The sequence below is a fragment of the Felis catus genome, chromosome A2 (genome assembly GCF_018350175.1).
Source record: "Felis catus isolate Fca126 chromosome A2, F.catus_Fca126_mat1.0, whole genome shotgun sequence".
In the NCBI taxonomy this organism is placed as follows: Eukaryota; Metazoa; Chordata; class Mammalia; order Carnivora; family Felidae; genus Felis; species Felis catus.
The window spans coordinates 152667898-152690482 of NC_058369.1; the positions used below are offsets into that span (position 1 = coordinate 152667898).

The window sequence follows — 22585 nt, forward strand, 5'->3', positions numbered from 1 at the left end:
GCCACAGCTGGCCAATCCACAAGTTAGCATTGTCTGGTTAAAAAAAGAACAGGTATGTAGGCAAATAAGAAAATGAACCCTCTGGTTGAAAAGCGGTATTTAAAAAAAAATGTCAAAAGGATAGACAAAAGAGGAAAATAGGGAAAACATCACTGGATCCTAACGAACATATATATGTTCAAATGTAAGGAACAGCTATACAAAGAGCTATAACAATATCCAAGCTTAAAGAAGGGTACAAGACCACTCCTTACCCCAGTACAGCCCCATAAAAAAGGCACCCACATCAAAAACAGAAGAACCAAGATGGCTTGATTCCGGTGTTAGAAAGATTATCCAATGGTGCAACTTCCAACCATAGAGGAGTTGTCAACAATCTAGTGCAATGGAAGAAATACATGCTAGGGGGTGAGAAGTCCTCGAGTCTAGACCCAGGGTAGGAACAGGGGAGGATTTCCCAGGCTCTGATCCTAGGCTTCAGTGTGTATAAATTAAAGGGTTACTTGAATCTCTAGTTTCTCCCATTTCATAGAGGCATTAGCCCTATGGTTTAATCTAATCCTTCAAGGATCCTATGTGAGAGAAATAATACATAAATTAGGATGACCTTCCGTTTACAGACAGCAACTCAAGTAATGACATAGGTTCATTTTGATAAAACAAGAGCCCACTTTGTTTCATTTCGTTCCCAAACTTACCGCCTGTTTGCACCAGGAACAGCTGATAGCCACAATCTCTTTACTGTGGAAGGAGAACTTTTGCTGGAAGCCCTGGGAGGTTAGGACAAGAGATAGAGAATTTAAAACCACTTCAATCACGGCACGCATTTGCCCTCCTGAAGTCCAATGAAGTGAGGAAGGCCAGATGTGTCCCCACCACTCAAGGTGACTGGGACTGCCAATGCCACATGCAGCACTTACGTCCCACCCTCTGCCATGTAAGAGTTTCCTACCCCTGAATCATCTAGAGTGTGAGATGAGGCACCATCATTTGCTGTGCCACTAAGTACTCAAGCCAGCCACAAAGAGAGTTGTTTCTTTTCCCCCGAATAAATGTGGTTTGGATAGGGTTTTATTACAAGCAAAAGAAAAGCCACTATTGGGCCACATAGTTCTTTTCAATGATGGGCATCCATCTCAGAGCTGCTGTGCAACCTTAACATCTGAGAATGCACAGAGAGAGAAATTAAGTATCAGAGTTAGGACCTAGAAGCAGGGGTGTGGAAGAGTCCGAGGGTGTAGGAGGATTTTCAAACACTTTCACCATCCCCCTTGGGGCTCCAAACAAGCAGCTTTCAATGTTTATTCTTCACCAGCAAGCAGGAAAGAGATTAATGGAATGGCGAACACAATCCTTTTAAATGAACAATTACTTTTCAATCAAGAATGGAAGAGGCGCTTTTTGGCTGTTGCTATCCTTAAAGAATTATCAGAGAGAAGTAAGTACGCAGTAATGCTCAAAGAATTTCGTTTAGCCTTCCCAAAGCTCTTCCATTTCTATCTTCCTCTGACATCTATACTCGAATAAAGTAATGCAAAGCAATGACAAAAAAAAAAAATTGTAAAAGGGATTTTGTAAAGTGATCAAAAGAAAACACAAAGATGTGATAGGCAGGGAAGCTATTAAGACATTGGCTGAAAAGTCTTGCTTTAATGTGTACAGATAATCTTAAGAAAAAAAATCAATTTACACATTATTAAAAGAATTCTCAATGGCATTTTGTGCAGTCCCCAGAATTCCTACCAATCTGTAGCATTTTAAATGCCATGGAGCATTTTCTCCATTTTGAGCCTCTCCCTCTTCTTGGGCTCCTAAAACACATTCACGTTCTCCACCTGTTTCTCTGGTCCCCTGCACACGATATAGGACCAGGACCGCTTTCAGTCCTCTGTACTCTGTGATTCCTCCTTTAATCCCTTTCTTTTGCCCCAAACTCAAATCTCACTTCCAGAAACATGACTTAACATCAGACTCTCCTGGATTTTGAAAAATCTCTCCTTCAATATCCCTTTCTCAGCAACTTAAGTGATAACAATCATTCCAAGTGCAGAGAAGTGAACACAGCAGGGGGGGTGACCACTCTCTTTACATAGCTGCTTGCAAGCCTGGCCCTTGGCTGGCATCTAGAAACTTGGACTTCCAGAGGGGTTCCCCATTCCCCCAACAGTTAAGAGTGGCTCACTGCACCTAAAATGTTGGTACAAATGATGTGGTTTATGCTAAACACCTGCTTTCCTTTTGAGACTCTGGGATGTGGATATGTGCCACGCAGAAGGTGCTTATGTAACCAGCCCCCAGTAAAAACTCTGTGTACTGTGCCTCTAATGAGACTGGAGGACAACATTTCACAAGTGTGGTCACAACTCATATGGGAGGAATTAAGCACACCCTGTGTGACTCTGTTAGGAGAGGACTTTCAGAAGCTTGTACCCAGTTTCCTCCAGGTTTTGCCCCATGTGCCTTTCCTTTTGCTGATTTTGCTTTGGATCCTTTCATTGTGATAAATCAGAGCTGTAATACATACTGAGTCCTAGGAGTAATCCTAATGAATCTTCGACACAGGTGGTCTTACGGACCATAACACACTCACCTCTCCCCAAATAATGCCTCTTTCTGTCAATGATACTATCATTTTCCCCCCAGGAAATGACACACTGTTTGTAAAACACACGTGGACTGAATTATGAGGACAGGTGTGGTGTTCAGTGCTGTGTGGCCACCAACAACCCACACAGCCCCCAGCACGGAGACTTAGAACGGCCAGACAGAAACAGCTTACAGAGAGGACACCGAGTCCTGGGGCCAAAGGGTTATGTATGCAGGTCTTTTCAACTCAGTGGGATAGAATTCCATTCAATAGGAGTCAATGTGATATATGATGGCACCAAATCTGAAGGAATGAATTCACATGGGAGGTGTCTGCCAAGTTCCTCATCATCTCTCAAGGCACTCTTGATGGACTGGGCCAAAGAGAGATGAATAAAACTTCTCTTTAGAGCCAGTGAAACAACCTGTGACTGCGGGAGGAAGGAAGCTAGCAGCCAAGAGCAAGGCTACTGATGCTGGTGCAGTGCCTGTGCAGGAGCTCCTGAGGCCAGTCTTGGCCATGCAGCTAGGCCCTTCTATCCTGCACCCCGTGTCCAGCAGCCATCAGGCTCCACAGATTGGTCACTCCACATCTGGATGTCTGCTCCATTTTCTAAGTTGTTTCTCCTGGGATGGTCTGTTTTCCCCTATATTCTTCACCCTATCCTGGGCATGGCCTCCAGGGAAAATACTGCTTCTTACATATCAGTGGCTGTCTCAAAATACTCAAATAGCGACTTCTTTCCTCAAAATTATAGGATCAACTATTCACACTGCCATCTAGAGCCACCCATAATCTTCCCAATTTTTCGACACCAATCTCCCATGCCTATTATAAATTCCTGTGTTTAGTAGGATGGATTTCGTTATATTTTCAACATGCTGTGTTCATTTCCATGTTTTTGCCCATTTTTTTCTCTGTTCTCTTCAAGCCACCATCTAGAATGCCTACCAATATTTCACATACAGTATCTGAACTTTACTTGCACTACAAAATTCCAAGTCTTCTAAGATCACCTGAATTCACTGTGATGGCTCCTCCTGGATTATAAGCCTTTCCACCTGGCCCTCACCTGGCATTGATGAAGTGCCCTAAGTTGCTGGTTATTTTATACGCACATGAATTATCTCTCCAATGGAATTATGAGCTCTTTGTGAGAAGCGCTTATAATATTTCTTGACAGATCTCTACAATCCAGCATAGTTCTTTGAAAATCATAGGCAGGGTATATTTTCTAATGGAAGAAGAAAGTCACTGCTACCACATCGTGATCCAATTATGAATTTTATGCTATCCAGACCTTAAAAACCTAACCCAAACCACCTGAAAATATGCCCCTTACATAATCTTCCTCAACTCCTATAGGCATGGGAAGCATACTGGGGTTCTAATTTTCATTTCTTAAATCTGTGACATCGACATGTTGCATGGCTGAAAACCAGTATGGTAGAATTGGTGACATAAGAGCAGTAGCCTCAACTAGAAGTCGGACTGTTCTGTGCCAAATGTATAAGTGGACAGAGTCTTAAACACTATTACCCAGCCACTATTCTATCAATTCATACAACAGATGATGGTATATCAAATAGAAGCTTACGGAGAGTCGGCAAAGCTAAGAATAGTTCTTGGCTCTTCTAATTATTGGCCTGGTGATCTCAGGCAAATCACTCAACACTTCGAGTTTCTCCCTTCACCTGAAAATGAGAATAAAAATACAAACTTCTCCTATACCACAAAATAGTTTTATTTATCAAATAAGGCAATTTACCTGAAAGATCTTTATAACACAGTAAGTATAAATGAAAGAATATTTTTATTGCGAAGATCCATCAACAGGAACCTCTCCCACCACCTTGCTGATGAAGTCCCCCAGTGACTAAAAGGACTAGTAATACTCTATTTGATGGTACAGAGTACGCATATTAGCCCAGCCCTCTACTGCATATTGGCCTTCTGGCTTCAGAGAGAAACAGACACAATCCACTGTAGTCCCAACAGCCAGGACGATACCAGAAACAAACAACTAGGGCTCTGGGCACTCTGCTCATATAGAATTGTAGTGGGTCCCTTGGAAACGAGGTCTGTTCTTTGTTTTGAATGCTAGTCTGACACAGTCACAGCAGCTTCGGCTTCAGGGTTATTGTCTAACATGGAGACATAAATAGAACCACATCAGAGCCTTCATGCACCAAGTTCCCACAGACCACCTGTGATGGGGAGGTTTTGGCCGGGATCTCAGCACAGCAAAAAGAGCCAGATTCCTAATTACCCATTTTAAAATGCTGGCCCAAATCTAATATTATGGTACTGACAGATGCCCCTACTGAATTTCAACTGACTAGGATTTTTAAGGACTATTTTGTTCATCACTATCACAAAGGAAAATGGGGATGGGAGGGCCAGATGCTTTAGATCTAACGGGCTCCAGAATTATAAATGCCATGAACCTCTTTTTGGTTGATTTTTTTAATGGAATTAAACCTTTGGAATACAATTTAAACAACATTTATTCTGAGCAGCTAAAACTTTGCTATCTCTTTTTCTTCTGCAATCTAGGGGATATACCCAATGGCAGTCAGTTCCACAGCCTTGGCTTAGACCAGGGGAAAAAAAGGGCTTTATCTGAAATGAACTGAAATTATTTTACTGTTTATGTATTTAACCGAGGTTTGGGTAAGGGAAACTCCCGACCACCATCTGAGTCCCTGTTTGACTTCATTTTATCCAACAGAATTGTTGATACTTCCCTTGCCTCCAAACTTTTAAACAACAAAAACAAACCAAGCCTCCCTGTATCTCTCCCATGTCCAAGATTCACAAAGTATTGCAAAAGGCAAACCCAAGGGAATGATAAGAGTAAGTCAATATTTATCTCAAAACAGAACTTGAAGCGTTTTTGCTCAAGTACTTTCTAGAATTTTTGAAAAATAGATATACTTTTACACTTTCTAGATTTAACATCTAAAACGTTCGGAAGTTAGATGCAAGTTCATTATTTCTAGAAAAATAAAATAAAATAAAACTGTTGTAAAGTTGTAAGTTGTAAACTTATCCAACGAGATATGAATACCATGGCGATTTAATACAATAAAAAAGGGAACATTTCCGATCAGGGCAGTACCTCGCTGAAGATCTCAAACTGGTGGTGTGGGTTCAGTGCAACTGCTTTTAACCAGCTTAGGCTCACAAACAACTGTGACAGTTGAGCACCACCAGCTGAAGCTGATAAATAACTAAGACCTTTGAGTGACTCCAGAGTAGACCCACACCAACCTAACTGAAAACATCTTTTTAGCCACTAAAAAAATGGTACTTCTTTGACCTTAGACTGACCCCAGCACGGACCCACAGCAACCTAATCTGACCGATCTAAAAACTTCTTTCTGACTAATAAAAAATGACACTTGTTTTAACTATCTACAGACTCACAGAGGAATACTGCCCTCTCCTGAGTGCAACCTTTAATTTTTTTTTTTTTAATATAATTTATTGTCAAGTTAGCTAACATATAGTGTATACAGTGTGCTCTTGGTTTCAGGGGTAGATTCCTGTGATTCATCACTTACATACAACAACCTTTAATTTTCAATTAACAAAACCACCATAAACCAATCCCTTTCCTAGTGCACAGATGTTGTTGACATTTTCCCCCTCAAGGAACTATTCATTCCAGTCTTTCACTGATGTGTGTACCCTTGCCTGACAATGCGAATCAGCAGATGTTAGGCTACTTCTACAATGTGCCTTTTTCCTTGCTCTTCTCAGTGAGAATTTGGTAGCATTGATATACGCACCCTCATGGTTAGTGCAGCTTTATAATAGCCAAGATATGGAAGTAACCTAGGTGTCCATCGATGGATGAATGGATAGAGAACACGTGTGCACGTGCACTATGGAATATTACTCAGCCATAAAAAAGAATGAGAAGTTGCCATTGAGATAACATGGATAGACTACAGGGTATTATGCTAAGCAAACTACGTCAAACAGAGAATTTCACTTCCATGAGGAATCTAAAAAACAAAACAAATGAACAAATGAAAAACAGAAACAGACCGGTAAACAGAGAAGTGGTGGTTGCAAAAGGACAGAGGTGTGGGTGGATGTGCAAAATAGGTCAAGGGGAGTGAAGGTACAGGCTTCTAGTTAGGAAATAAGTCAGTCACAGGAATAAAAGGTACAGCATAGGGAATATAGGCAATGGTTTGTAATAGTGTTGTATGGTAACAGATGGTAGCCACACTTGTGATGAGCACAGCAGATACACTTGTCCAATCACTATGTTATACGTGAAACTAATATAACCCTGTGTCAACTGTACTCTAATAAGAAAACAAAAAAAAATACAGAATAAAGGGCAACGCTAATATTCTGGCTTATGCAACAATAGTTTATTTACTCATAGAAAATCTAATCCACCTGAACTTCCTACATCTCCCATGCCGATTTTACTAGTCTTAAGCTAAAATTTTTATGAATCTTCAATATTTTCATAATGTAAACCCATGTGGTCATCTAAATTGAATTATAATAAGTGAAGTCTTTATAAATGGAGTTAAAGCAAGCGATGTCTTTATAACTTCTGACAGTGCTGCAAATTAAGAATCTACAGTGACTTTATTATAATTATCTTTGAAGAATCTTAAATTCTTGTCTATCGGGCTTATTATAACAGCATTATTTAAAGGTTCTGAAAATTTATCAATGACCTTATTGTCCATAATATGCTCTCACTCCAGGGTAATCGCTGACTTACACACAGATTGACTGTATTATTTTTCAATAAAACATTCTGTGTCCTTCCATCCTACTATTGCTAGAATTACAACACATGGATCAGAGTCAGTCTCATTATTCTCATAGTTTCAGCTTTTTCCATCAATTTAACTGAAGGCCCCTGCTATAAACTACAAATCAGGGGTGCCTGGGTGGTTCAGTCGACTAAGCGTTTGACTCTTGATTTCACCTCAGGTCATGATCTCTCAGTCATGAGATCAAACCCTGTGTTGGGCTCTGCACTGAGTGCCAAGCTTGCTTGGGTTCTCTCTACCATCCCTCTCTGTCCCTCTGCTGCTCGTGCACATGTGCGCTCTCCTTCTCTCTCTCTCTCAAATTAAATAAATAAACATTAAAACAAATAAACTACAGATCATAAATTAAATATGCTGAGCAGACGGGAAGCAAAATTTGGGGCAGTCTTCTTAGTAAAGTTAACAGTTACTATGAACTTGTCAGACTGTCCGAAGAGCTTAAGACTTGATTTCCAGAACTTAGTCATTTCAGAGACAGATGACTTTATGGAAGCAGACCGCTTACCTCAGAATATTGTAAGTAAGGAATAATTAGAATAATTCTACAAGAATGGGAATTGATTTACATGGTAACTATTTTTAAATGTGATATTTATAGCTCATATTTTTACGACTATCCTGATTCTAGGACAAAAATACTTTATACAAGTACTTAGTGTTATACTCAGTATGTCCAAAACTGCATATAAAATGTTAACCATTGTTTTTACGTTAGTCCTAGAATACGAGGCAAGTTCCTTACATGAAAGTACTTTCCTAATGATACAAGCAGCTAATCATGGTAATGATCATCCATGAAAATTAATTTCATCTGATTGTCCCATAATTGATACACTTACCAATAAAATTATAACACTGATAATATTCACCACACAGGTTGTTTTATTTGAAAACAACTTTTCCTAAAGATGGGACTGATGTTACTACAGTTACCGATACAAATCACTGCAGCTTTTCAGAGAAGCCATATAATCTACAATCCTGCTGACAGTATGACATTCCAGGAAATAAGTGGTTATACTTTTACCCTTAACTAAAAGAGGAAAATGGTCTTCTGCCGGCAGAACTAACTACGCTTTGTTTTTGTGTAAACTTGGGCTATTTTGCTATAATGGCTCGCAGACAGTTGAGAAAGAGACTTATAAAAGTTGCCAAAATTACTCAAATTGTGCCCTCCCCCACCCCGGTTTCATGAATGTATGTCAAAGTACTATTACCATATGCTGTATGCTTAGAGAAAGAAAGGATTCTGCTGTCTAGAAAGAGTCTTGACTTCATTTTAAGGGTTTAACAGTCAATTGATGGATTTTCCAGCTATGCCTCATATATCAACTATTTCTGTAAGATTTTGATTGTTTTTTCTTCTATTACAGCAATTCTGGCATTTCTACTCCACTTAACATGGACTGATATTGTTTTTGTTGTTGTTGTGGTTAAGTTTTCAAACACCATAGAGTGTTACATTACTCTTCCTGGTAGTACTACAAATGGCCTAATTATTTTTCACACCAGCATGCCCAGCCAAGGAGGTGTATAGGCACAACGGAAGAACAGATTTCATCTCAAAAGGTCTAGCTGCAGGACCTCACCAGTATGTACCAGCTGGAATGGGAACATGTGTATGGGACTGCATTCTGAAGGTTCAGAATAAAAGGGGCAGGACTTCAAGCTGGATAAAGGAGTCTCTCAATGTGGGAGTGTTCCTCTACAATTGAGCATTTAACACATTATCAGGAACCTCAGAAGATCGTGCTACTAACACTTGACAGCATTCTGAAAACTTGAATAAAGAAAGATTCGTGTTAAGTGAAATGGAAATGCCAGAATCCCTGTGATAGAGGAAGTGATGAAAATCTCACAGAAGTAGGCACAATAGAGTTGCTATATTAGGTACAGCTAGAAAATCCATTAGTTGACTCTGTTCTGCGAGAGGATGCAAAGGATACTCCTCTCAAAAAAGCAATGAAAAACTGGCAAGAAGGACACCATCATTGGTGAGCAGCTCTTCTCTGGAGGTTACGTCTAAGGGTAGGAAATGGCTAACAGAATGAGTACTCTGACAGCAACTGGAATTATGGAATCTCAAGATGATAGAGACCATGTGGCAGCACTTAACCACTGAAGCAATGTGGGTACAATTACTCCAACACTGAAGTTGCAGCCAAGGGGCTTGACCTACAGAGAGCTATCAAATGGTTAATATAGCATGACCTCTCTAGAGACAAGAAGGATTATCAGATAAAATGGGTATGACTCAACCAATACAATCCAAAGAAATCAAGAATGGAGGATCAAGAGATGGGAGGACAAACACTCCCATAATGAGTCATAATCTTTTGCCTCATTTCTGGACTCACACCAGTTTTCAAAGGGAAAACTCACTGATTAGAGAGAGCAAGTCCGCAGGAGAAAAATCCTGCAACATCCTAGCAATGGTCTATGGCAACATTTCCCCAGCCTCTAACTAAAAGGATCTATAGACATTTATTTGGGAAGATGTACACTGGGCAGAACTGTCCAAATATTCTAAAGACTACTGGACTAGAGTCCAAGTTGGTACGTGTACCCAATGACCTGGGTATGAAGCAACATCTTGGTGCCCTGTTAGAGTATGGATGTACAAGGCCAATTAAAAAAAAAAATGAAGTCCTGGACCAAGACTGGCTCACAGAGAGTCTACTGGTCCACAAAGCCACCAGAGTTAATTTCCCTGGTCCCTAATTGTGTAATTGGAGTGAACATATCTTGTATATTTGGAGGAACTCCATTTATTGGCTTCCTAGTCTGCTGTGTAAGAGCTAGCACAGAGAGGAAACCCACATGAAACCCCACACCATCCTCTCAGTCATATCTAAATCAAAACCAATGCCACATTCTCAAAAGTAATAGGTATTAGGTGATATTAAATGATTAATTTTTAAGTTATAATAATGGTATCGTATTTACATTTTTTAAAGTTATTATCTCTTTACATGCCACCCTGAAAGACTACAAGAAGCAGTGGTGGTGTTCCCCAAAATATCTCCATTTAATTCACGCGTGGAGCTCCTACAAAACCAGACGTTACATTGGACAATAATTCTGGACTACCGGAAATTCAACCCGGTGTATCTAAATGCAGCTACTGTACCAAATTGGGCATCTTCTGGCCTTGAGTGTATGACATGCAGTCACTAATGTGACAAATGAATTCTTTTCCATCCCTTCTGGAAAGGGAATCAAAAATTGTTTACATTCACTTGGTAGAGTTAACAGGGCTTTTAACCCTCTGAATCCTATCCAAATGTAGTACAAAGGGACCTGAATCATTTGAACATTCTGAAGAACACCACTTGATTCACTGTATCGATCACATTATGTCAAAATGGATGAGCAAGAAATGGCAAGTACACCAGAGGGTGCTTAATAAGACAGTAGGTGGGGCTCCTGGGTGACTTAGTCGGTTAAGCATCTGACTTCAGCTCAGGTCATGATCTCATGGTTCATGAGGTTGAGCCCCATGTCAGGTTCTCTGTGCTGACATCTTGGAGCCTGGAACCTGCTTTCGATTCTGTGTCTCCCTCTCTGCGTTTCTGCCCTTCCCCTGCTCACACTGTGTGTGTGTGTGTGTGTGTGTGTGTGTCTCAAAAATAAACATTAAATTTTTTAAAATAAGACAGAAGGTGGGGAGATAAGCACTATGAGAAATCAGAGATCCCACAAATCAGTGAAGCATCTAGGGTTAGTGGTTAAGAGCATGCTAGAATATCCTATCCAATTTAAAGGAAAGACGATTTCATTTCACAAGTTTGACTACTAGCAGTGAACCACAGCACTCAGTAGGCCTCTTTGGGTTCTGGAGGCAGCATACTCTACACTGAGGAATACTGTCCTGATCCATTTACTGGATGACATTAAATGCTTCTAGCTTAGAATGGAGCCTAGAGCAGAAAACAACTCTGGACCAGGTGCAGTCTGCAAAGAAAGTAGGCCCTGTCAGTTGGGCCATACAACCAAGAAGACCCCATGCTACTAGAGATATTAGGCAGGAGAGGAGATGCCCTCTGGAGTTTATGGCAAACACCAACGGGAGAATCGCAACACAGATTGGATTATGAAACAAGGTTGTGCAGAAGAGAACCGTATATCTCTCAAAAAACCACTCTTCTACTCCTATGCTGTGCTGGAAGAATGCCTGACTACAAATCACCAGGAGGTCGTGACCCGGGCCCTGTCGGATCACTAAGCCATAAGGTTGGGTGGACCCAGCTGCCATCCATCATCACATTTAACTGGGACCATCTGGGATCCAGCATGAGCGGTTTGAAAGAGCACAAGTACAACATATGGGTGGGTAACTCAGACTCTCTACATCATCTCTTATACATCAAACCAGGCCTCTTTTTTTTTTAAGTTTATTTATTTATTTTGAGAGAGAGAGAGAGAGAGAGAGAGAGAGAGAGTGAGTGAGAAGGGGAGGGGCAGGGAGACAGGGGGAGAGAGGATCCCAAGCAGGCCCCGGGCTGCCAGCACAGTGCCCAAAGCAGGTCTCGAACTCATGAACCATGAGATCATGACCTAAGCCAAAACCAAGAGTACGACGCTCAACCGAGCCATCCGGGTACCCCCTTACCCCCCCATCCCCCTCCCACCCCCACCGCCAAGCCTCTCATCTGACTCACACCTATGGAAATAAGGAAGTCCCTAATGATCATCTGAAAGAGAAAGGAAAAAGCTGAAATTGGTTTACAGACGGGTCAACTTGGCATATGAGTCCAGGGCAAACATGTACTACTGCTTCCCTAAAGCCTACTCAGCCCACTCCGGAATGGCCCAGAGAAATGTAAATAGGAAGAAATCCTCCCAATCAACATTACTTCAGGTAGAGCATCTGGTGACCCACTTTGTGTGAAAAGATAGGTAGCCTGATATATGAAACCTAATGACTTACAGGCAATGGTGAATGGCTTGGCTAGTTGATCAAAGACTTGGAAGCAAACAGGGAGGTGTGGGGAAGAGGCATATGGATGCACATATGAAAGTAAGTATAAGGAGTGAGGATCCCTATATTACATATTAATGCCCACCAGAGAGCACTCAGTTTGTAAGAACTAAAAACTCAGACATAGTAACTCAGACTGCACACTGTCATGAGCCATCCATGGACTTCTGTCCATGTACCACCATGATACCAGTGATGAATGTTGTTTGGATCCAACATTAAAGGATTCTAAAACTGAGCTGGCTACTGCCCCTGCTGAATGTCTAACCTTCCAGCAAAAGATTCCAAGGCTGAGCATCCAATGTGGCACCATCCCTCAAAGGGGATGGGCTTCAGTCACCCCAGAAGAAGGGAATGGTAAGCCCATACCCAGAACATATGTTGATTCTAGTCAAGATAAGTTGCTGCCCCTTCCACAGTGGAAAGGATTCAGTGGGATCAATTTGCCATCAAGCAGCTGTTGACTGGGCTTCGGCTGACACCACCATATAAAGGCTTACAGAGTGTGTGACCCACCAACACTGGATCCTGCATAACATTGTGTCAGACTGGAGAAACTATTTTCCAACAGTGGAGGTGCAGGAGTGAGCATACAGCCATGAAATACACTGGTGCCATCACATCCCACAGCATCCAGAAGCTGCAGGCCTAAAAGAGAGATGGAATGGCTTTTGAAGGTGTTAACAGACACTAGCTTTCAGAGGACACCCTATGAGCACCATCCTCCAGTCTCATTGTACTCACTAAATCCAGGATCATTTCGTGGTGCTTTTGTTTCCAGGGTAAAATATAGGGATGCAGAACCCAAGGAGTAAGACTAGGAGCAGCCATGCCTACCATCATCCCATTGGCCTGCTTGGGGAATTTATGTTTCCCATCCCCAGAACTCTGGGCTCTGAGGGTCTGAATCCCATGTGGGGAACATCCCCACCACAGGACATAATAGGAGGCCCTTAAACCTTAAACTACCACTGCAGCTACTGACGCTGAGATCTTTGTGTCAAGAGAGTAGCAGGCACAGGAAGGAGTCACAATTTTGGCAGGAGTAATTGATCCCGATCGTTAAGTGGAGGTACAGTTGTCATTTAACAATACAGGCAAGAAGAATATATCTGGCACCCAGATTACCCACTGGGGCATCCTTTCTGCAGTTCAACTCCTCCCTCTGCACAACCCTAGGGCCTTCATAGTGAAGGCATTTCTGAAGAAAGAGCAACAGGGACCAGACTGACCAAGCACTGCATTAGCTACGACTACCAGGACACTGACCATGCCAAAGACTAGGGAACAGTGGCAGTAGCAAAGTGGCCCTACAGATGAGATGCTGAGTGACTTAACCACTGGGGCCTGCAGTGCACTACTTCTGAGCCCTCACCCCCATGTCCCCTTTCTTTTTTTTTAAACCACTTTATTGAGGTATGATTGACATACAAAAAGCTGTACATATTTAATGTGTAGAACTTGATGAGTTTGGAGATAAGTATACACTTATGAAACCATCACCACAATCTATGCCACAAACATATCCATCACCTTCAAAAGTTTCCTCCTGCCCTCATTAGTAGGTATTATTTTGTGATAAGAGCCTTAACATAGTATCTAACCCTTTAGCAAAATTTTAAGTCCACAATACTGTGCTGTTCCCAACGGGGACTCTGTGGTACAGATCTCAAGGATTCATTTCGTCCTGCATAACTAAAACTTTGTTCCTTTTGACTAATACTTCCCCATTTCCCTTCCTGGATGAATCTGGAGGACATTAATGCTCAGTGAAATAAGCCAGACACAGAAAGACAAATACTATACGATACCACTTATATGAGAAACTAAAAACAGTCAAACACATAGAAGAAGAGAGCAGAATGCTGACTGCCCTTGTCTCTTTTCTTGATACTCAGCCAAGGACAAAAAGAAAAGCCAGGCTTCCAGCAGCTCCATTGTCAGGGGCTCCATGGAGAGGCTTGATTTCTTTGCCCTGGTTGTATTACCCACTCTACACCTCCTCATTGATCCTCCTGAAGTTAAGGGCAGAAGATCCCACTGTTATAGCAAACACAAACTGCCTAACCAGTGAATATATCCTTACTCTTGAACTTCCATTCCTTGTTCCTAACCTTGCAGTGTCTCTTGATAGCTGACCCCAGGGCACACACATTTTCAGATGAGTGGAGAATGGTGCTTTAAGGTGGTAAGGGAACATCTCCCATAATCCCAAGTCAGTTTTCTCCATTATTTTGATTTTATCTCCATTATTTTTCTCTAATGCCGTTCACTATTCATATACTATCTCAACCATACCCCCATAGGATGGTTTTAACCATTTTCTCCTTTTTGCAATAAAAAAAAAATTCTATTAAATATACTTCCTTTAGTTGTGTATGTCTCAAATATTGTACCATAAGTTCATTTTAAATTCATTTTTAACAATATTCATTAAAGAGTAGTTTTGGGGGCACCTGGGTGGCTCAGTCAGTTGAGCGTCTGACGTCAGCTCAGGTCATGATCTCACAGTCTGTGAGTTTGAGCCCCGTGTCGGGCTCTGTGCTGATAGCTCAGAGCCTGGAGCCTGCTTCGGATTCTGGGTCTCCCTCTCTCTCTGCCCCTCCCTTGCTCATGCTCTGTCTTTCTCTGTCTCAAAAATAAGTAAAAACATTAAAAAAGAAAGTAGTTTTGACATTTTCCCATTTAATTAATGTTATGCTCTTTAATTTACTTAAATTATACATAATAGTATATATGATTTACAGACAAATAATCTGTAATGATGTTGCATGTTGGTTAGCAAACTGGAAGGTATCAAAAATGCAGACCAAAATTTAAGTAGCTATCATTGTATTAACAATTGCTTTCAATATTTGATGTTTGAAAGTTGAGAATTCCGAGTTTCAAAAAGTTAGCTCATTTATTTTTATAACTTTTATATGTTTCTAAATGAAGAAACAAAAGATAAGGTCTCAAATTATGATTTACAAGCAGATTTTCACAATTACCACACTGCTCAGTTTGGATGCTTGGTTCCTTCAAAAATGAAAGGTCCAATTAGCCAAAATCATGAGTATATTTTTTTCTTTGCCTGTCAATTTTTTCAAGTACTAAGCGAACTTTGATTGAATAAAATGTATAGATGCGGTAAAGGTCAGTAAGAGATAGGTTTGCAGAGTAAGTATGCATCTTTCTTTTCATCATTGAATGAATATAGTTTTACATTAAACAGTATGTGCTAGATCAATCCCACTGCCTCTCCAGACCCAATATCTTTCTTTATCCCATGTCTCATTGTAAAGAGTTCATTTTTATGGATTGCTTCAACAGTTTCTACTGGTTTCTATTGGATCTGGCCATTGGAGATATATTGAAGGTGAGTGGAGTTGGGGTATTTATTCCCCCCAGCTGGTAGGTTACCTGAGCTGGCTAAGTCTTGTGACTAAAGGTTACAGCTTGTGTGAACGGGTTCTCTCCATCTCCTCACCTCTTCAGACGTGACTTGACCATGGCTCCCTGCTGAGTTCTTCACTATTCCTTGTGGTTTCTCTATACTCTGCTCACACTTTTTGAATATTCTCTCTGTTAAATACTCATCAAATTACATGATTTTAAGGTTCAGTGTGCCATCTCTTTTCTGACTGAACCCTAACTCTTATGTAATACGAGACTATGAATTAAAACAATGTGAAATGATATAATGTTCATAAACATGGCAGCCAGTCAGCAAATGTTAAAGCACGGAGCAACTGAACCATGAGCTCTCTCATCTGATATCCATTAAGTGCCACACACGCTCAGCCAAACACATATTCAAGGCTCAAGAGAAAGGCAGCCCAAATATTTACTTTATTCTGATTTTTTAAACTAGAAACTAAAACCACAAACACTCTTTAACTATAAACACTCCCTAACAACCCCAAACTTTTACAAACTACCAGATGAAACAAAAAATTTGCTAATTGAAGTGATTATCTTTCACCCCATCCCAATGGATAAATTATGAATAATGTATAAGGGACATGTGTGTATTGGGGATGTGTGTGTTGGTTTAGAATCCCTGGATATGTAAGACTGTACATCCCTACTGATGAAAATTAGGCATAGCACCAGAGTTTGAAATTGATTTCTAGTCACCTAATCTGTAAATGGAAATACAGCCACTAACTTTCCTCTAAACCTGACTACAAGCCAGTATCCAAAGGATTATTTACTGTCCAGCAAGAGACACACAGGTCGAAGACCATCCCGTCCCATCCCATCAGTGCTTGAGTCTCTGAGAATTTGTGAGTAGCTGGATTATAGACAGGGACTGGATATAGTAGTTCATTATTATGGGAACATTGTGTGAAGAGTTGGGATCACTGACTTCTCAGCTAATAGCTATCATGTGCAGAGAGCTTCGAGCACTCCAAGACTGCCGCCTGAGAACGGAAGCGGAGAAGGAGACATGGCCACAGCAATTCAGGGTACGGGGAGTCCAGTCTTCCCCATTTGGTTGATCATGCCAACAGAACCTAAGACCAGAAAATGGAGCATAATGTGACACTAGGGAATACCTGTCACAAAATATAACGTTTATTGATTTTCTTTTAATGTATTCTTCCAACTCTACTATGGCCTGAAAGTTATTGGGATAGTACCAGCTACTAGAATGTCCAGTGAAGATATGCTTGCAAGGCAAAAAGCTTGATCGTCCAGATCCTTCCTACCTTTCACATCTCTAACTCAAAGTTGGCTGTGCCTGTCTACCAGTTTCTTGCATATCTCCCTCTCTCTCTCTCTCTCTCTCTCTCTCTCTCTCTCTCTCATGGGAAAGTTGTAGATAGTCTATAATCCACTAAGCAAGAGAAAGTCCACAAGCCCCAAGACACCATCAGAAAGCGTAGGGTAGATGGAGCCAATGAAGGAAGGTCATGAAAGAACAGAGGACTAACCTGCTTCTTCCCAACCACTTAAAATGGCTAAGAATAAGAATCGTTTTACTTCCTCCTCCTCCTCTTCCTTTCACCTCCTTCCCTTTTCAACCTATTTCATCTCACCTCTTTACAAGCTAGAAAGGAACCAGCTACAAGTCACTGTGAACTGAGGAGATAATCCACTTACAATGGAAGGCCATACCCTGGAAGCAAAGGTATGTAGCCTTCCAAAGGAAAACTTGGTAACTGAGGCTACAGGATGATATTCTCTTTCAGCACCAGGCAAAACAGCAAAATTAATCTTTTTCCAGGCCTCACTCACCGTCAATATCCCTACCTCAGATAGCCAATATTTCCTTGTATCCCTCTATGGTGAAAAGTGCTATACTGGTCAGTTCATCCCAGCATGTGATCCAAAAAAGTCATATGAATAAATAAACAAATTAGGAATTAATTGATGAGTAAAATATTCCCCCCAATTATCTTACTTTACCAAAGCAGAACTTCTCTTTACTGAGTTCAGCTTACTACTGATTAATCTGTGGGGCGCCTGGGTGGCTCAGTCTGTTAAGTGTCCGACTTTTGATTTTGGCTCAAGTTATGATCTCATGATTCTTGAGTTCCAGCCCGGTGATGGGCTCTCTGCTGACAGTGTGGAGCTTTCTTGGGATTCTCTCTCTCTCCCTCTTCCCCTCCCCACCACTCACATTCTCACTCCGTCTCAAAACAAATAGAGAAACATCTAAAAAAAATCTTTGTAGTGTGATTCACCACCAGTTTAACCTTCCCAGAGGGTCCTTTTATTCCTAAAGTAGATCTCTGTACAATGAAAAGAGCCATAACCCAAATCTGCTGGGGTCACTAACATGTGGCAGCGAGGGAGTTTCACAGCATGTGGTCTTAGGACCCACCCCCACCTTCCTTTTCCCAGCGGCCCTGCACCCCAAGAGGCTTTTCACAGGTCACACCAAGAGACAGAGTAGACATAAATAGCCACAGATAAGGAAGCCATCTCTTTCCAGGAACCGGAATACATTTCTTGCCTCTGTGTCGTCCTTCCTGTGTTGAGTTCTGTTCAACACAATAATGTGTCAACAAAAATAGTGCTGCTCAACAACCCACTGATTTTCTGCTGCTGAGCAAGGAGTGTGATGGGCCAGCAGTCCTCAGAAGGGGGTTGTCACAAAATAGGAAGTGTTATTTTTTTTTTTTTAGCCATCGACAAGGAAATTCACTGTAAAAGTGTATCCATCTGTCGTAAAAAGTGCTACTACCGGTATTAAGACCCCTGACTCTTGCAGTGAGTTCCACAATGACTAAAACCCCTCCTAAGGAAAGGGACCTGGAGATATAAAGCCTTTCAGAAACGAAGACATGTACTGAGCACTGGATTCGGGTGACAGGATGTATCTACCTGGGGCGTTTGTAAAGGCCTGGGGAGCCTCCTACTGTGGCCATGGGGTGCCGGGCCCCTTACCTTACCACACTGCTTACATTTTCCCTCCTGCCGACGCCTGTGCACCCAGTGATGACGCACAAAGTTCTGTGGGAAAACAAAAGTAAAAGAGTACGTTTAAATTTGCAAAGCCCATTATTAGTTTTTTAAATGTTTAAGCATATAGATTTCCTTAAACTATAACCTAAGCCCGTATTAGCACAATACCAAACACGTGCATGTATGACTTGTTTGACAATAAATATCAATCCACTTGGAAAACCCGAAGCTACCCCCATGCCCAGGGATCTTCCGTATTTGTAGAAATCATGAATCGTGTCCTCCCTCCACGTCTTCCTCGTGGCCACATTGTGAAGCTCTTCCTCCGCTTTCTTCCTAGTAAAATGCTGTGCAGATGTGGGAGGTGACTGAAATGCCATCAGAGAAGTGAAAGGTGAAGGGAAGATGAAACCCCATCTATTTTTAAAAACAAATATGTACTGAATGCTTTATATATGCCAGGCAGGCACTGTATTAAACATCCACGCTAGGAAGAACTTTAAGAAATTAAATTCTCAGAAAAAAAAAAAAAAAGAAAAAAACAGATCTCCTCATTCAGGACACAGAGGAGGAGAATCTTTCACTCGCAAAAGTGAAGGCAAAGAAAAGATGAAGGAGAAAGATGCCGAAGACGGCAAGAGATGTGGGCCCATTGTGACGTTTTTGCAATGACATTGTGTTTCAACTGTCCTTGGGTTCTCTAAACAAGATCAGCTTTCAAGGTCTATTCTTATCTTGGGCCCTAGGAAACAATGAAAGCCCTTTTCCTCTCAAATAGACAGTCACTCCTCGGGCAGGGAGTCAAGGAGACCCATTACCACTGCTGTTAGGATATATCATAGGAGAGAAAGTTGTCTTCAGGCCCAATGGTATCGATAAACTTACATACAACTCATCCCTCTTATACCAATACACCTAAAATACTTCTTTTTTCCTCCTGTCCTTTTCTGAGAAAACACCCTTGAGCCTATATTAACATGTCCATCATGAGGCCACAACCCATATTTTCCCTTTGAAAGGCCCTCTAATATATATCCAGTCATTCAGCAAATACTTAACTAGATGTCTACTATCTGGCAGGCACTGTTTTAAGTATACAGGTATACAGGAAATAGATCCGTGTTAGGAAAAACAAATGTTATATCAACACATGAAATCCAGAGTGACAAAACTACCTCTGACAAACATTAGCATTATCAGTTCTAAAACGCCACCTCTGTTTCTCTTCATAATGTCAAATCAATTCAAGCTAAAGCTTAAACAAAGAGCCTGGAGGAATAATGGTGTTTTGAATGTAATAAGATATAAAGAAGCATAACGGTCCCACTAATTAGTCTAATTTTTGTCTTGCTTTCCCCACTGAGGCAATTTAATTAACACAAGGACACAATTCTCATATTGTTCTAAGAAGCTAGTAATAATATTCTTGAGTACTAACTGTGTGCCTGGCACTTTTTAGATACTTTAAATGTAATAATTATTTTAATTTTCATGAAAATTTCTATCAGTAGAGATGCCAGTCAGTATGTACCAGAAAAAATCCCATTTGTTGTGAAAATACTGAAATATTCCTATATTTGTTGATAAATTAGTTTAGTTCCCCCACCATCCTCCTGGCTCCTCCCCGAATGCCACAGCACCTCACCCTACCCCCTCAACACTGGAAGCCACTTCTACCCCCTCTTACTATTAATCAACTAAAATGTTCGTTTTTGACATAAAAGGTCTCCAGGATCCTCCTCCAATGAGCGCTCTTTTGAAAACAAATCATGTTGCCTGAGCAAACCCAGAATCCTGGGCTGTGCTCAACTGGTGGTGGTTGCCTGCATGAACTTCAATATCATACAAACGATGCTGGGTCCCATGGCTGGCTGTGGCTTCCAGGAGAGCGGCAGCAAGTCAGAAATCTGCCCATTTATCAGTGCCCAAAGTACCCACTGGGGCTGAAGTTGCTGGACCCTGCTGGCCCTCCAGCCCACTGCCTAAGAATAGGGCTGGGGAGGACTGGGCCAGTTGCCAACTACACCCTATCTCAATTCACAACACCATTGAACACATTATCGGAGGTTTTTACCTGAATTATCACGATCACCCTCCTTTCACAAATTACAAAGCTAAGGGATTGAGCAGATACTTCAGATGTGAGGGTGAGAACAAGGATTCCAACCCAGGCAGGCTGGCAAAGGAGCCTATGCTCTTAACCACCATGTTGCTGTGCCTTTCCTCCGCTCCGAAATCTCAGGATCAAGCTCCTTCAGTAAATGATTTCAATGACAGTAGTCGAAACACTGAATATACAAAAACATCAGTACTATAAGAGAGAAAAATTTACCGTAATTGCTGTTAGTTTAGCAAAAGCTGTGGGAAAATGAACAATATCATTGATGGTAGAGAAATTTTCCACTTACGGAGATTATACATCACCTAATGACTATCAATTTAAGGAGGGAAATGTTGGAAGAATTTGATGCAATTGCCTATGAAATCATGGCTGACTCATGGGGTTATTTAGCTAGTGACAGCTCTAATCAAAAGATTAAACCAACAATTTCCAGGAATCAACAATTATTTAGAAATTATAAGACTGACTTAATGAATCATTTATGGTTGCAACATGTGTCATTTGGTACACAGATTTATAATACCATGTAGTTTAACCTACTTAGGGAATAGAAAGGAACATTTTTAAATTGTTTATTTAAATATTAACATATGACTCAGAAAGTTGTGAAATATTTTTAATATCATTTTTCTAGAAAATAGGCTGCAAATTAAGACACAGATAAAGTAACTTAAACAAAAGCACTACTTTAGAAGAAACTGAATAACTGTCTCCCATCCATAGCTCTGATTTGAGAGGTCAAGCATCCTTTTATTAACAGGTCTTCACAGGCCTAAAAGAAACTTCTGTGCTGCTGCTTTAATATAGTTTGAACAAACATCCAAAAACACGTGTTGAGTGGAATGGAATTGTCAACCTAATTTTTGATGATTAAATCATGTAGCTGCCACTTGGGAGGGTTATCAATCACGATATCAATCAGAGGGGGAAGAAAAAACAATTTCTACAGAATCACTTCTCTTTTCTAACCTTCATTACCAAGCACCTTCATTTTTCACACTATTTCCTTTTGGCTATTTTTCACATCTCCTAAATTATGGAACTGAAATTAGACTCAGGATCCTTCTACTACAAATACGAGTGTTGACATACTGCTGTTAATATAGCAAAGTAAGGCTTCTAACACCATGACACCTTTGTATTATTCGTCGATAATCTCTGAATTATTCATATACTATCTTCAAGTACTGGGGAAGGAAAGGACTATTACTTATGGGTATTCAAAATCTGTGATACATCACTTCAGGGTTTATAATTCAGTATCATTAGCAGACATACATAACACAATTGCTCACTTATTTCTCAAACGACAAGTTTAATTCCTAACATTATTCATAGACTGCTTGAAAGAATCTTAGAAATTATAACCTAATCCAGATAGCTTATATCTTAGAAAACTGAGGTCCAGAAAGATTCATCTTAGAGGTGTTCAACCAACATTCATTAAAAAACTTCCGTAGGTCAGACATTCCACAAAGCATAAGGTACTGTGGTTAACAATCCCTGCCCTAGATCCCTGAACTAGAGATACCCAGAGTAGAAAGAAGCAGAAATATCATTTGAACCCAAGCCAAACTATTTCTAAAGTGACTGTTCTTTCATTTACATTCAGTAAACTACCTAAGGTCTCTTAATTAAGAATTTCAAATGAGTCATGCCTACCATAAGTTTCATCTTCAAACTGTCCT

At 40.8% G+C, this 22585-nt stretch overlaps 1 protein-coding gene across 9 annotated transcripts in view; it reads right to left on the reverse strand.

Moving 5' to 3' along the window:
* The window catches only part of DGKI (diacylglycerol kinase iota), a 439032-nt gene that overhangs the window by 223595 nt on the left and 192852 nt on the right, over positions 1–22585 (reverse strand). For all 9 annotated transcript variants that reach the window (XM_023250599.2, XM_023250596.2, XM_023250595.2 and 6 more), the window contains 2 exons: positions 18758–18823; positions 699–770 (listed from right to left, as the gene is read on the reverse strand). In XM_023250599.2, coding sequence (XP_023106367.2) covers positions 699–770; positions 18758–18823 — 138 coding nt within the window. The remainder of the gene's footprint in view (positions 1–698; positions 771–18757; positions 18824–22585) is intronic.